This window comes from Varanus komodoensis, unplaced genomic scaffold (genome assembly GCF_004798865.1).
Source record: "Varanus komodoensis strain SLA01 unplaced genomic scaffold, ASM479886v1 scaffold44_3, whole genome shotgun sequence".
NCBI classification, from domain to species: domain Eukaryota; kingdom Metazoa; phylum Chordata; class Lepidosauria; order Squamata; family Varanidae; genus Varanus; species Varanus komodoensis.
Window position 1 is genome coordinate 7,532,333 of NW_025336010.1, and position 15,920 is coordinate 7,548,252.

Sequence of the window (15,920 nt, forward strand, 5' to 3'; positions counted from 1 at the left end):
CAGCCTGCTGGGCAGAAAGGAAGTGGGAAGGAGAGAAAAGAGGCAGCCAACTTTTGGATGTGGCTACATCACCATGGACTTCTACCTTGTCCACTGTCAATGCAAGCCTCCCCAACAGATTACCCATGAGGGAATGCTACCCTTGACAGGAAAAGTTTGCCAGTGTCTGGGCTGTGGGCAAACAACCTCATTTGTGGCATGGTGGTGGGAATGTTGGACTGGGGACCCTGAAGATCTGAGTTCTGGTCCCCACGTGGCCAGGAAACTCACTGGGTGACTTCGGGCCAGTCAAGCACCCTCAGCCTGGCCTACCTCACAGGGTTGTTGATGTAAGGATAAAATGAAGCTATATATTCCACAAGAGGAAAAAAAGGGATATAAATACAATGTGATAATAGTAATTTGTCCTCCAATGTTCAGGTTTTACAATCATAAGGGGATTTCACATATCTGTATGAATAAATTTCCAAACAAAAGCAAGGGGTCAAAGGCCTGGGTATTTTACAATTCATTTAATACATTTAATATTCTTGCTATGCATATTTGAAGAAAAAATCAGCTTCCACTTTAAAAACGATGCTGCTCAAACATTTTGCATAATGGTAGCCAAACTGTATTTCCTAACCTGTAACATCTAGCCTAACATTGGAAGAGAATGGATTTATGTCTGGTGAGGATTCCCATTTTGCAAAAACATCCTGAAATATGCACCATGCCAGAAAACATCCTAAAATGTGCACATCCTAAAATATACACCATTTTCAGAACTGCCAGATATTATTAAGAGCAGGTCTAAAACTCAATAATCAGCTTGGCTCCTAATTCTGAAAACTTGTGTGGCAAAGAAAATAAGACCCAAAGCAACCCTTTTTTTCTACGAATATTAACTGCAACTCTTACCCTGGTAACTTTTAACTGGTGCCATCTTGTTGTAATCTTCTGATAAAATAAATTCCTGGAAAATAACAAAGTAGCCACTTTAGAATGTACAAAATATCTAAAAGTTAGTTTGTAATGCAACATTTCTTGTTAAAATCCAAGAATTTATCACTTTTAGTGGTTGTTCTGGGTCACCCTTTTAGATTAGCCTTCTGCAACTGGGTACTCCTCCAGCTATGTCGAACTGCAGCTCCCAGCATTCCCAGCCAGCAAGTTCAATGGCAGGGGATGATGGGGATCATAGTCCATCACACTTGGAAGAGGCACCAGGTTGGGGAAGGCTGCTTTAGAGGAAGAGAGTAGCAACTTCTGCTCACCAGCTCCAGCCACCTGAGAATGGGCTGGAATTCTATTTTCCTGACACATTTCTGCACAGGCCGGTTTCCCTGGTGAGATGGAAGAGGCAGATTATAGTGGTGTCCTCGCATGGATCCGCTGACTGCTTGTGCCAGCTGCAGATGCCCCATCCCAGGAGCAAACTTGCCATTATGTGCACTCAGCTCCTGTTTTCCTGACTTTCTGCTTGGTGCATTTGCAAGAACTTTGCACTTCAAGAGGGCTAATCTAGTGACAGGAGCCTCCTGAATTGCAGCAGATCAAAACTGTGCCCTTTACCCTGCAGACCCAAAAAGTGTGTGGGAAAGAAATCAAGCAGATTGTCAAGGAATCCCCAATTACACAGCTGAGTTATGAATGGCTCATGGGTATCCTAAAGGAAATCCACACAGGGGCGTGATGCTGAGGGGCACAGGGTTCTTGCAGTCTCTGGAAGCCAGACTCCGAGGCCATCCTGATGCCGTCATTTCACAACAATGGCCTTGAGACTCCTGCAGGCCAGGGGCCCACACAATTAGGCAGGCATGTGATCAGTGTTGAAGAAGCAGAGGGGAAGTTATGACACAGCAGCTCTGGTGCAGAGAGGAGGAGGAGAGTGAGCAACAAGGTGCACCACTAACAGATACGGTAACAAGGAAGCTGGTGATAATGGGCACTGCCACGAGATTTCCTAGAAGGTGTTTAAAGAAAGAAGTCCATGCTTAGGGTCACCCAGAGATCAGGAGGAAGGTGGACACACCCAAAGGTCCCACAGAGCAACAGTAAGAAAAGGGAAGAGTGCAGGACACCAACTGCAAAAGCCAATGACTTTAGAAAGCATTGCATGAGGGACATAACATGATGCCTGGTTCTTCATGAGGAATAGGCAGGGTTGCTGCCTAGAATCCAAACAATACCAGGTGTGTGGAGGAGAGAATGATGAAGCTTGCTGGAGGCTTGCTTGAGGTTCCTGCAGCTAGAGAGACAACAAGAAGAGCGAAGCTGCCAAGCGGGAGTGCTCCCATGCCTCCATGCTCCCCAACCAGATACCCTCCACATGTGCTGAACTACAACTTGAAGCAACTCTGTGGCGGCTCAATGGAGCACAATCTACTTGCATTCGATGGATCAGATCTAATGTTGCGTTAATTTTGATTATATGCCCATCTGAACTTTTTAAATGTGTGTGTGTGAACTGCAGGAACAGCCCTGGCATGCCAGCTTAAAAGTAACACAAAAAGGCAGGTTGCTCACCTGTAACTGTCGCTCTTTGAGTGGCCATCTGTGCATCACACATATGGGTGCTGCACCTTGCGCAGTGCCTATGGCCAGAAAGATTCAAAAGCTTAACGGTTTTGGTGGGAACTCCGCACCCCACCCCCCCATGTTATAAAAGGGTGGAGTGCCCGCCATTTCCTCAGTCTACTGAAGACCAATTGTTTGCCCCCTCGCAGGAGTGAGAGACATTGCAGGGAACTGCTGAACCTGAGAGAATTTTTTTTTTAACAAAACCGTTATCAAGGAGAAACAGTACTGTATAAACCCATTCACCGACACCAAGTGGGGCCGGCAGGTGGGTTGTGTGAATGCACAGATGGCCACTCAAAGAATGACAGTTACAGGTGAGAAACCTGCCTTTCTTCGTCGTGGCCTCTGTGCATCACAAATATCGGTGATTAACAAGCTTACCAGACCCGGAGGCGGGCGGTGTCATCATTTAAGAACAGAAGAAAGGATTGCCTGGCCGAAGGAGCAATCGTGTCTGGCACGCACATCAAGGTGGTAATGCCTAGCAAAGGTGCAAGGAGTAGTCCAAGTGGCAGCCTTGCAAATGTCCTGGATCGGAATTCCAGTGGCATAAGCAGAGGAAGCAGCTACCGCCCTCGTGGAATGCCCTCGCCAATAAGTCAAGATTGGCAAGCTGATACGCTAGCTCAATGGTCTGCACAATCCACTTTGAAAGTCTCTGTAAACTGATGGGAGAGCCCTTATCATGGTCCGAGTATTTAATAAAGAGGTGGTTAGATTTACGGAAGGACTACGTGCGAGACCTGTAAAAGGCAAGGCAGCGACGGACATCGAGAGCATGCAAGAACCGTTCTATTGGTGTAGCTGGCGTAGGGAAAAAGGCAGGTAACACAATGTCCTGGTTAATATGAAAGGGAGACATGACTTTAGGTAAGAACGTTGGATCAGTGCGGAGAACGACTTTCTCCTTATGAAAGTTAAAGTAAGGAGGATCTATCTGAAGTGCGCAGAGTTCACTAGCCCTTCTGGCAGACGTGATAGTGACGAGAAAGCAGTCTTTCAAGACAGGAGACTGCCAAGGGCAGTCAATAGTTGTCAAAGTCAGTAGTTGCCAAGGGCTCAAAAGGAGCTCAAGTGAGTGCCTGGAGGATGACTGAGAGGCTCCAAGTAGGAATAACTGGTCGAAATGGTGACTGAAGGTTCTGTAGACCCTTGAGGAATCGACATATGAGGGTATGAGAAAAAATAGAAGAACCGTGCACCTGTCCATGGTAGTGGGAGACTGCAGCTTTATAAACTTTAATGGAAGATGGCTTAAGTCCCAGTAAGAGAAATTGAAGGACATTTTCAACGGAGGCCAAAGAAACGGCAAAATCGTTGGATTCAGCAAAGGATGTGAAGCGCTTCCATTTGGCCACATAAGACCGGTGAATTGCAGCTTTTAGGGCAGACTGAAGAATGAATTGGATATCGGGATGGAGAGCGCTCAGGTTCGATGAGGAGTCTATCAGTAGCAGGGAAGGAGAGGCTGTATCGGGACGATGTCGAGCAAGTATGGGAGTCCCGGGATCGGCTGGTACCGAAGGGTCCCCGTGATCATTGAATGAGCCAGGCTGTCAGGTTGAGTGAAGGAGGATCCCCATGGCAAACAGCTCTGCACTGCTGAGTTATCCGATGAGGTATGAAAGGCAGGTGGAGAAAAGTGCTGCCAGATAGGCAGAGAAGAGTAGGGAACCATGGTTGATGGGGCCACCAGGGGGTGATCAGGATCCCCGTGGCACTGTCGTAGGCAATCTTGGCTAGGACCCTCATTATGAGCAGGATCAGGGGAAACGCATAAAGGAATGTGTTCGTCCAAGGGATCATGAGTGCGTCCCCCGTCGATCCTGGGCCAATGCCGGCATGAGAGCAGAACACCTCGCACACCTTGTTCGTGCAAGTGGCAAACAAGTCTATGTCCGGAGAGCCCCAAGTCCAGAAGAGGCGATGGCAAGTCAAACGATCCAGTTCCTATTTGTGGGTCGTCAACATCTGCCTGCTGAGGTCGTCAGCCTCCTTGTTGTCAGTACTGGCCAGGAGAGTGATCTCCCTGGTGATGCACCAGTCCCACAGTTGCATTGCCAGGTGGGCCAAGGGGGCGGATTTCCTCCCGCCCTGTTTTTTTATATAGAATACAGCAACAATGTTGTCGGAGGCAATCTGAACAACGTGTCACCGAAGACAGTCCTCCAATGATCAAAGGGCTTTGAAGGCTGGTGCTGGAGGTCAGACTAGATGACCTGGGAGACCCCTTCTGACTCGCTCTGTTTTCTATGTTTCTATGTTTCTAAGACTGTCAGGAGTTCGAGGCAATTGATATGTCTGGTGGCCTCCTGACGGTCCCAGGTGCCCTGTGTATGGAGAATGGCACATAGAGCTCCCCACCCGGTAAGGGAGGCATCAGTAAACAGAGTCAAGTTTGGGTGAGGCAGATGAAATGGAATGCCCATGGACAGATTGTGCCGTGTAGTCCATCAAGATAGAGTCTGGAGGACGGAGGTCGGGAGGCAGGGAAGACGGTGAGGCAAGTCTCGTTGAGGTTGAAGCAGTCCATTGAACCACAACTGGAGTGGTCTCATCCATAGCCTGGCGTGGGGAACTGTGGATACTGTAGAGGCCATATGGCCGAGAGGTTTCTGCACTGAGAGTGCTGGAACAGCTCTGTCCATGTGGATTCGACAGATCAATGAACACAGATTGTCCTGTCGATTTTGTGGAAGGAAGGCTCTCGTCAGCGTGGAATCTAGACGGGCTCCAATGAAGTTGATGACCTGTGAAGGAGTAAGGCATGATTTCTCCTGATTAATGCATAGCCCCAAATTGTCCAAGAGAGCACAAATAGTTTGAATTGATGACCGAAGGCCTTCCTTAGATTGAGAGACGATCAGCCAGTCATCCAGGTAGGGGTACACTTGAATGCCTTGGACCTGAAGATGCGCACACACCGGGGCCATGCACTTCATAAAAACTCAGGGGGCAGTAGCCAGTCTGAATGGAAGGACTCAAACAGGTCGGAACTGATGGTGAATCGAAGAAGATGCCTGTGGGACGGGTGAATGGTAATGTGAAAATAGGCATCTTTCAAGTCCAGAGAAGCAAACCAATCCTCTCTCCTAAGCAACAGAAGGATATTTTGAAGGTGGTCATCCAAAACTTTTTGGTTTTGATAAACCTATTGATGCCACGTAAGTCCAGAATTGGACGAAGACGACCATCACGCTTAGGGATTGTGAAATATCATGAGTAGAAGTCGTGGAGCCCCTCGGAGCGTGCAAATGTCGAATCGTTCCTTTACAAAGAAGCTGTTGAACTTCGTCAACGAGAACTGATGACTGAGGCGTAAATCGGATCAGTCCCAGTGGGGGCACGGTATCGAACTCAATTCTGTATCTGTGCTGTATGATGGATAAAACCCACTGATCAGATGTGATGGACTCCCAAATGGGGAGTCGACTTTGCAGTCAATCCCCAAAAGGAAGAGGGGAAGGTGGGTTGAGGAGGAGAGGAGAGGTTTGCTTGTCCCGTCAATGCTGACGTTTGTCGGAGTCAAGACGCCGCCAGTTCTGTTGGAAGCGTCGTTGTTGTTGCTTCCAACGCTGTTGGTGGGGCTGGAATTGCTGACGGCCCGCAAATTGCGAGTAGGGCTGGTATCTATAGGATGGATGAGACCAAGACCACTTACAGCGCGATTGATTAGGGACTTCCATCCGGCAAGCTGTAACCCTTGACTCACGAATCGTCTTCATCTTGTGGTCCATCCAAGCATTGAAGAGCCCTGAACTGTCGAAGGGCATTTCTTCAATCTGGCATTTCGCCTCATCCAGAAAGTTGCAATTCTGGAGCCAGGCATGGCGATGGAGGGCTATGGCACCAACAAGAGCTCTAGTCAGAGCTGACATGGTGTCTTGCTGTGGAAAGCTGCTGAACTGCCACCTGCATAGCTTCTTTAATAAAGATTCTAGCCAGGTCTTTTTGTTGATCTGGAAGTGAGGCCGTGATATTTTCTAACTTTTGCATTAGAAAATATTGGTATCAAGCCAGCGTGACCTCATAATTAGAAATACGGAGGCAAAGTTCTGTAGCGGCATAGATCTGGCGAGCCAACATGTTGATCTTACGGCCCTTTTTGTCGCGGGGAGTAGTGTGTCCCCTGGACTCACGTCCTTGAGAAGACTCAACAACGATCGAGTTCGGTCTTGGGTGACACAGGAGGAATGGAATATCCTGCTCACGGACTCGATACATGGACTCGTATTGCCACAAAGTGGGTTGAGGCTGATTAGGGTAGTTCCACGGTTCCATCATTGCCTGGCGAAGAGTGGTAATCAGTGGCAAAATGATGGCGGCAGACTGTTTGCCCTTGACAATGTTATAGAACTTGTTGGTATTGGGATCAAAGCAGTGCTGGGCCTCGATCTCAAGTGACCTTGTAAGCCTCGCTATTAGTTCCCCAAAGGTTACACAGGGTTCCTCCGGTGAGCTAGGATCCTGTGTAGAAATCACCGCATCTGGTGAAGTAGACTCCACTTCAGAATCCTCCCAGTCCGAATCGTAATGAGGGGGGAGACTAGAAGAAGAGTCGATAGGCAAAGTGGGATGTCTGGACTGAGCTGTCCTCGAAGTTGAAGGGGCATCTCTCGGTACCGGAGAGAAGGAACGATCGCACACCGATGATTAGTAACCATAAGGTGGATAATCATCCCATGGCTCTCGATGAGATGTCCTGTGGGGCAGTTGCACCCATTCTTCCGAGGCACACTGTTGATATCACGCCTGCTGAGGAACAGCCCTCAGGGAAGGCTCGCGTGATGGTTGGGGAGTTGCTGAACAAGCCATTGGAGCAGAGTCTCAAATCTCTCCATCGGAAATTGCAACAAGGGAACGTCCCGGTGTTCGGGAGAGGACTGGGCAGAAGGTGCAGCCCGTCTTGGAGACCCAGGCGGAGTCACTTGCATGGCCAACTGGAGGGCTGGTCGGGTTGGTGTCGGTACTGAGACAGCAGTCGGGATCGACGGGGCGGGTGAACCCAAGTCATGGTGCCTGGAATGGTTGGGCTTCTTAAGCTTGCAAGCCGACTTGCCCGTGTTGTCCTTTTTAGGCTTCTTGTGGCCTGAGGACTTGTCCGAACCACTATGCTTCCTCCTTTTGCTTATGTGGAGACACAGAGAAGCATCGACCCTCTGGCAAAGGGGCACCATCAGTTGACGGGTGGGATGGAGGCGTGGTGGAAGAGGTGGATGGAGGAGCAGATTTGCCTGCCAGTTGGTCCGACTGGAGTAGGGCTTGGTCCCACAAAAGTTTGCACAGGCGGTTCTCCCGATTTTTCCTCGCCTGCTTCGTAAAGGCCTGACAATGGCTGCATTTATCAGTTCTGTGCCCTTCTCCAAGATAGAGAAGGCACAGGTCGTGAGGATCAGTAGGTGACATTTTGGACCCACACTGAGAACACTTGCGGAAAGCCGCACGCTGCGCCATCAAGGAAGAAAGAGAGGATAGCAAAGCGAAGAGAAAGAGGAACAATTTTTTTTGTTTTTTGTTTTTTTTAAGGTGAAAAGGGGGAATTGAGAAGAAAAACTTCTAATAGGGAGGGAAAAACTTGGAATAGTAATGACTAAAAGAGATAATAGCAACTGGATAAACGTGTACAAACTGAGAGACGAAAAGGCTCGAGGCACAGCAAATGGTGGTCACAAGAAGACTGAAGAAATGGCAGGCACTCCGCCCGTTTATACCATGGGTGGGGAGGGGTGCGGAGTTCCCGCCAAAACCATTAAGCTTTTGAATCTTTCTGACCATAGGCACTGCGCAGGCGCAGCACCCAATATGTGTGATGCACAGAGGCCATGACAAAGAACCAAGGCTTACAACATCCCACTGCATAATAGCAATATGCATTTTAATTAAGGTATACTTAGCAATCATTAGACTCTTGTCAATAAAACAGAATCTAGATTTCACTGACTCGGAATGAATATGGCCAAACCCCAATACAGATCACTATCCCACTTTGACCTCCATTCAAGGATGCTTAATGATCCCAGGTATGTTCTCTACTTGCACATTCTCATTTGTTACCCTTTCCAAAACACCCATTTATGGGTCCTTCTTTTCTCTAGGACCCTTTCTCTGCATGGCAGCACAGGCTTTGAGAAAGGCAAATAATGGCCTTGGTTTATTGAATCTTACATGTCATGACAACATAATCTGGTCATGCTGTGAACTTTTGGCAGTACACTAACTTATTTAAAGAGTCTTTGACAGTGAATTCATGTCTTCATGTCTCCCTTCTAAAAGGGAGAGGCAGGACACACAAATTGTTCAGGATTAGAGGGGGATTAGAGTTAGGCTCTACACAGAGACAGCCTGTTTCCTGCTACATATAAAGCAGGTAGGTTCAAATTACTTTGTTCATTTTGAAGGGAAGTTAGTATAAAAATCTGATAGCATTAATTGAAAAATGAGAGACAGATCTCTTAAGTTTTTCTTAATGATTTAAATAAGCAACTCAAAATTCTTCAGACCTTGGGAGGAAAAGAAGAATTGAGTGGAAAGAGGCAATGGTTTTAGTTGCAACCATTCCTTCCCATTGCATCTTTCAGAACACCATGATTGATTTCTTCAACCAGCTTAACGGAAGAACATTAACACATGGCAAAGGTAGGCAAATGGTAACCTTTGGACATTTTGTTCTTCGACTCCCACAGTTCCAAATCATTTGCCATGCTGGCTAGGACCTATGGGAATTTTAGTCCAAAACCATCTGGAGAACACTCAGGTGCCTACTTGTCTCTGACAGGGAATGAAAAGGGAAGAAACATAGCACATTGACAACCATTGTGAAGTGGAAATACCACCAGCTGCTTAGGCTAATAAAAAAGAAGAGGAGCAAGAAACAAGATGACTGAGCCATATTCTAGCCACAGAATTTCCAAAGCTTGACAGAATCCTGTGAACCAAATGCAGCTTCTGCCCAGAGATAAGTATTCTAACGTCTGAACCTTTCCTCAGGGAACCACATAAGGAGGGAACAAATTCTGAACAAGGCTTTATTTCATGGCCAATTTTCTTCTCCAGGTTAGATGCTTTCCCTTAATCTTTAACCCAAAAGTTGCTTCCTTGTATTCATCTACTTTGAGTCATCTCTTTCTGGAGTGACTGAATACATTGTTCACCTTCAACTGAAAGATGTAGATATCTGTGAACTGTCACACACAACCTTTTAATTGCCTAAATTGTTCATAGTCCTTCCCAGTTTTAAATCATCTCCAAATATACTGTGCTCACCTTTGCACTCATTTAAAAGGCTGTTGGTTAAAGCCAGAAGGCACGCCCTTTGCAGCATTCAGTAGAATGGATTGACTTACGTGAGCTGTAAATTTTGTAGATACAAGCAATTTTGGAGTGACATTGTGCAAGATGCAAACTGAGATTGAAACAACTTCTCAGGTAGAGAAAACAAAGGAACAAGACCAGCCACCCAAACCAGGTTTATCCAACCTTCCCCCTTTCAAGGGCCAAATTCCAATGCAGGGACACTCCTGGAGACCACATCTGGGCAGCAGGTGGGGCTAAAGGGGCAAAGCAAAGCATCAAGAATACCAGCACATTTTAGCTGAAGCTCTTCCTGGCACTAACCAAGCTTTAGGAGACATATTTCAGGCATTTAATGCATAAAAAGCCAGTAAACCACCAAATGATTGGCAGCAGAGAGAAAAGGGGTGGGACCATCTGAGAAACTTTAGAGGACCGCAATGGATCCCTTGAGGGCTGGAACTGGCCTGTAGACCTTGAGGTTCAACACTCCTGCCCTAAATTATCTGCCATCTTCCAGGACTAAACCAGATTTTACATATTCTCTGTACAAAAGTTTCCACTTTTAAGATTTTGAGTTAACTTCAAAAGTACAGTGGTACCTCAGTTCACAAATAAATCAAGTCGCGAACAGAAATTTCAGAAAATTTTTGCCTCAGGTCGTGAACTCCGCATCAGGTGACGATTGCCATTGCGCCCACCTTCCCTGCATTGGTGCGAACGCGGTCATGCTCAGGGGATGGAGATAGCCACAATTGTGCTGGGGTGGGGTGGGAATGGGGGAGATGGCCGCAACCTTTGTTGTTCTTTGTCACTTTGCTTCAAATTTTTGTGATAAAAAATGGTTACAGAATGGATTAACCTTATTTACATTGAACCTTATGGGGAAATTTGACTTGGTTCACAACCAATTTTGGTCATGACCAGAGTCGTGGAACGGATTAAGTTCATGAGCCAAGGTACCACTGTACTCCTCTGGGAATATCACCCATCATCCTACTGGGGCCATTCCATTAAACTGCAGTGGACAGAGAGGAGGCAGGACAGCCCGGCTTAATTTCGTGCTTACTAAACTTTAGGCACTAAGCAAGTAATAAATAATAAATCACCCCAAAAAAGAAGGAGTACCAAGAGCAAGAATTAGGAAGATCAGCCACAAGCATGCAGCATTCAGCTGAATGTGATGTGCAACAGCTAAGCTAGAACTCTCCTCTAGTTATAAGATATTACCTTCTGATTGACAGTACATGTCCTGGCCTACTTTACATTTTGCTGCCATTTTCTGTCTCAGTATCCATATTACAGTGGCATGATCAAGTATTCTTCTATCAAAGTGCTGTAAGCTGCTTTGCAGATTCTGCAAAGGCAGAGCCAGTATCCCCTCAACAAAGAATCAGGGAGCACTGTGGTATAGTGACTAGAGCACTGGAGTAGAACATGGAAGACCCGGGTTCAAGTCCCTACTTAGTCATGAAGCTCACAGAGTGATGCTGGGCGAGTGACTGATTCTCAGCCAACCCTCCTTACAGGGCCGTTGTGAGGATAAAATGGACAGGAGGATCCTCTACTCTGCCAAGGGCTCCTTGGAGGAAAAGGAGGGCTGTAAATATATAAATCAAATACCTAACATTTCCTTGAATGTAGAGGATAAAGTGTTTTTGGAGTTGCTCCATGGCTGACAGGATCTCTGTGTAGGATCCTGATCACACAGTGGTTTCTACTTGTGTTAAAGCAAATGTGAGAAGAATGCCTCATCTTCAGACCACTGAGCTAAGTACTGACATAACAGTACATCAGATAAGAGAGAGAGAATGGGCTGATTTGCACAATCAAATAAGCCAGGTGCTTGTTTAAATTCACAACACAGGCCAGACATAATTTGTCTAATTAGCTGCCCAGGCATGACTTCTCATGTTGTCCAAGCCTGGGCAACATGGCTTGTGGTGGGGAAAATGACTCTCCATTAGCTCTACATTGGTTCATGGGCTATCTGAAGGTTGTTCTTCTCTCCAGCAAGCCATGTCAACTGGGTTCATACAACAAGCAATGTCCAGGAGGATAGTAACAGACATGGCACCTAAGATGTGCCACTGATTTAAGCAGTGCTGAATCTCCAGCATAGGTGCTTCCGTTACACTGGCCAAGCCCGTAATTTTGACTCTTCATACATATTAAATACATCAGCCAGGACACCAATAAAGGAAAATGGCATGATACTGGCACTAAGGTTCAAGGACCCATCTCTTTGCACAGGAAGATGCAAAGTTTGCATTCTGAACATGACCACTCTTCTGCTCCTTGCAGACAGATCTGCTTACCAATCAGCAACATAGCCAGATGTGCATGCAGACAGATTCCATCACAGCACTGCAGGGATTCCCAAACTGTGGTTATAGCAAACTTATCAAGTTTATGGGATGAGCGGGGACAGACAGTGCTTTAATGGCACTCCCTTCTGCTCCTAGAGTGGATGAAAGGAAAGTGGGAGACAGCACTGGGCTCTTGGCCATACCTTGGACATACCACAAGGAGAGACTCAAATGAGAGCAAGCTGTCCTGGAGCAAGAGGATGCCCAAATGCTGGCAGCCAACACGACCAGCCTCAAAGTGGAATTGGCAATGGGAAGAAGCAACAGTGGCTCTGAAGCGCTTGCCAATGCTTGGAGCAGGGGTGACAATGGATCAGCATCCCCCTCCTACTAAGTGATGGGTGGAGGTCACAATAAATGAGGCTGAGACGAAGCAACACCAAGGAACTAGTGAACCACAGAGTCTTTAACACTGGAGGACCAGTACACAGTGGCACAGCAGGGACTCCTTCACTAATGCTTGCCACAATTTTTTTTCTGGGCTCTGGCATGAAACATACATAACAGACTTAGTCACTGGCCCTAAATCCACCCTCCTGAGGAATGGAGGAGGCAACCTCAAAATGGCTGCATACTTTGAAAGATTTCACTCCTAGGCCTGCTTACTTGGAAGTTACCTGAAAGCAAAGGGCCTTGAGTAGAGGTAGACTCAATTCTTACAGCTTTAAATCTCAGATGCTGTAGCGGCAAGATCTCTGCTGACTGTTGCAGGCTAATCAGAAGTTGCTAGCTTGGGTCAGACATCCGCCATTCTCTCTCCCTTCACTCAATGGTTTCTAATGGCTGTAAACCAGCCTTTCTCAACCTGAGGTCTTCCATACATGCTGCACTGCAACTCCTGGCATTCTCAGCCAGCTTGTCATTGGCAAGATCAAAACACTGGATGTGATGCTTGCTCAGGGTTGGAAACTGAGATTTCCACAAAAAGAGAAGCCGTGTGATAGCACATGGATGTATAGCACTGTATATAGCACAGTGGATAGCACTGTATCCACCCTTAGATGCGTGAACATTTTAAGCAAGAAAAGCAGTCCTTGAACATTTGCTCAAGTTACCCTAGTTTAACAATTGCTACTAAATGGAGATACCAAGTATACTAAGGAATTCTCCTTTCCTACACCGCATTTTCATTTTCATTTATCTGTCAATGGCTAATTTTTTAAAAAAATCACACATGTTTCAAAAGGCATGGTGCTGCTCGTACAGAACACATATTAAATAGAACTCTTACTCATATGTACTTACTGAGATTGTACCATTGTCTAGACCGATGGATAGTCTTCTAGTTTCTGGGTTAACACACATGCATGAACATGGAGCTGTAAAAAAAGAACATGCAGATTAGGATAAAAATATTTGCTTTCTTGCTCTTGAACAGGGCCTGGCCACATGGTGTCTGCAAGCTCACAAGCCCCCCTGCCAATCCTCTGGGGTGTCCATGAGTCCCCCTTGCTATACTCTTTGCCTACCTGCACTGACCACTCATCTCTTGGATTATGGCAACAAGACCTTGGTATGGGCCAGGTCTTTCCCTCCAGCTGTTTTGTTGGCACAGGACCCTTTCCTCGTCCTCCGTCCCCTATTAAAATTAATGCATCTTCATTGATTTTAACAGAAGTGGGGGCAAAGGCACCTGAAAAAGATCATGGGGGTGTGCAAAAAAGTGAAGATACAGAGAAAGGAGTACTTCCAAAAGTGTATATACTACGGCAATTTGTGGTGGTGCCCAGGGCCATTTTTCAAACCAACAAATGTGCCCATCAGCCCAAAAAGTTTGCCTGCCCCTATTCTTAAATATCAAAAGACCACCTAGCCAATCTCATCCCAGCCCAAAGGAGGAGAAAGGAATCCAGCATGGGATTACCTCCTGCCTAAAGCAGATTTAACAGGTTCACCTGCAAGAACTTCACCAATCCATGCACTGAGGCTAATATTTGGGAACATTACAGCTCACGAGAGGAAACACCACATCTGGGCTTCCTTGGATCAGCTGTGGTGCAGCCAGGTATGGATCAGTTCGCTGCTGCTCCTCACTTCATTCTCACGTACTCAAGCACAGTCACCTACCTATCATGTAGGAAATACCTCTGAATGCATAGCTTTGCCATTTTCTTACTTTCCTGTGCAACTCTGTTTACAAATTCCCAGAAATTATTAAACTTGTTCTCAGTCCCAAGTAATTCCCCCCACCCAGTTCTCTGCCTTCCAGACTGCTTCCTAGCAACAGATTTTCTGAAGAGGCTCTACTTCAGTGCTCTTTAATCTTATTTCTGTGAAAAACTAATATAAGAAACTGCTCTGCAGTAGCTCAGCTGTATCTCCAGCATTATAATTTGGCTGTTCCTTTGGAAGATTGGATAAAATATATGCTGATATCTAGTTAGCTCGTTTTTGAAAAAATAATGTGTTAACATGTCCTTTCTCATTCTTCAAGGGTGCAAACTTTAAGCTATTCAAAGAACAACCCAGCAGCCACAGAATATGGCAAATCTCTTCTCCCACCATCCCAAGTCATTGAGCAAAGCTCTGTGAGCTTTCTCACCTGAAGTTGCTGTGGGGACCTCAGAAGAAGATGGGGAGGAGGAAAGGAGAGGCCATGGACCTGCCAGATCCACAAACTTCAATATTCCCATCCCCATCCACAGGAAGGAAACCAAGCAAAAATGTCTCTGACGTTCTGCCTTGCCTGGCTCTTACAGGTAGGACTTAGAATGGGCAGAACCCTGTATCCTTCAGGTGTCCATACTGAGGGTTGGTCCACCAGTGTGGTAGTTTTAAAGCTTTTGCTGAGTGTACAGAGATACTTTCTATCTCTAAGAACACATTTTAAATAGTGTGGCTGAGAATTAAAGGGACATTTAATTGCTTTTCGAGGAAATTTTGATGTTGGTATTACTGTAATAATGAAACAGAAAACAATGAGTTGAGCTTTTGATACATTCACACACTTCCTAAAAAGCACCTCTGTTAATGTTTTATTAAAAGAGAAGTTTAATTTAGTTAGTTAAATTTAAATCTTTATCTATTGACAACTATACTTTTTATCAAAATGCAAATCCAACTTCATCGCAATTCTGCAGAAGAAAAAGCTTGCACTTTTCATCAACTAAAGTTGACCCAAGAAACATATTTATTCTGAGCTTCTTAAGATAGGATTGTTGATATTAAAGTAACTAGTTTTTAGACAGAATGAGATCTTGCTAAAATCCTGGCAGTGTTAATACATTATTTGGGTATTAGTGAATGGTTGCATAGCATGGCATTTTATTTATTGATTTGATTTTCACCCCATCCTTCCTACCAAGAAAAATGGCACTTAAGGCAGTTTAGAAGAACATGACTCACCAATACCACTGCTGCTAACATCAAGCATTTAGTCATCTCTGTATAATTATCCTAAAGAAAGGTAATATTATCTCAAAAGCCATGGTCAGGTGGAGAATATTGTCACTAAGCTCTTATGAATGCAAAGGAAAATCTGAAATTGTAAGATTTAAGGTCTTCAATCATACAATCTTAAGTTGTAACGCAACACACTCATGTGAGATTTGCCTCTACATGCATAGTGTGTCTGACAACTAGTTTGGTGTCAGGAAATCACCATGTCATGATTTATATTATTACACTGGCAGTCCATTATCCTAAGAATCACTTTGCTGGAACAGCAAGCTTTAAGATTTGGTATCACAGATGTTGGCA

At 45.7% G+C, this 15,920-nt stretch overlaps 1 protein-coding gene across 2 annotated transcripts in view; it reads right to left on the reverse strand.

Moving 5' to 3' along the window:
* Positions 1–15,920, reverse strand: part of WDFY2 (WD repeat and FYVE domain containing 2) — an 85,611-nt gene that overhangs the window by 13,496 nt on the left and 56,195 nt on the right. For both annotated transcript variants that reach the window (XM_044444277.1, XM_044444276.1), the window contains exons 3-4: positions 13,467–13,540; positions 901–955 (exon numbers count right to left, since the gene is read on the reverse strand). In XM_044444277.1, the coding sequence (XP_044300212.1) occupies positions 901–955; positions 13,467–13,540 (129 nt within the window). The remainder of the gene's footprint in view (positions 1–900; positions 956–13,466; positions 13,541–15,920) is intronic.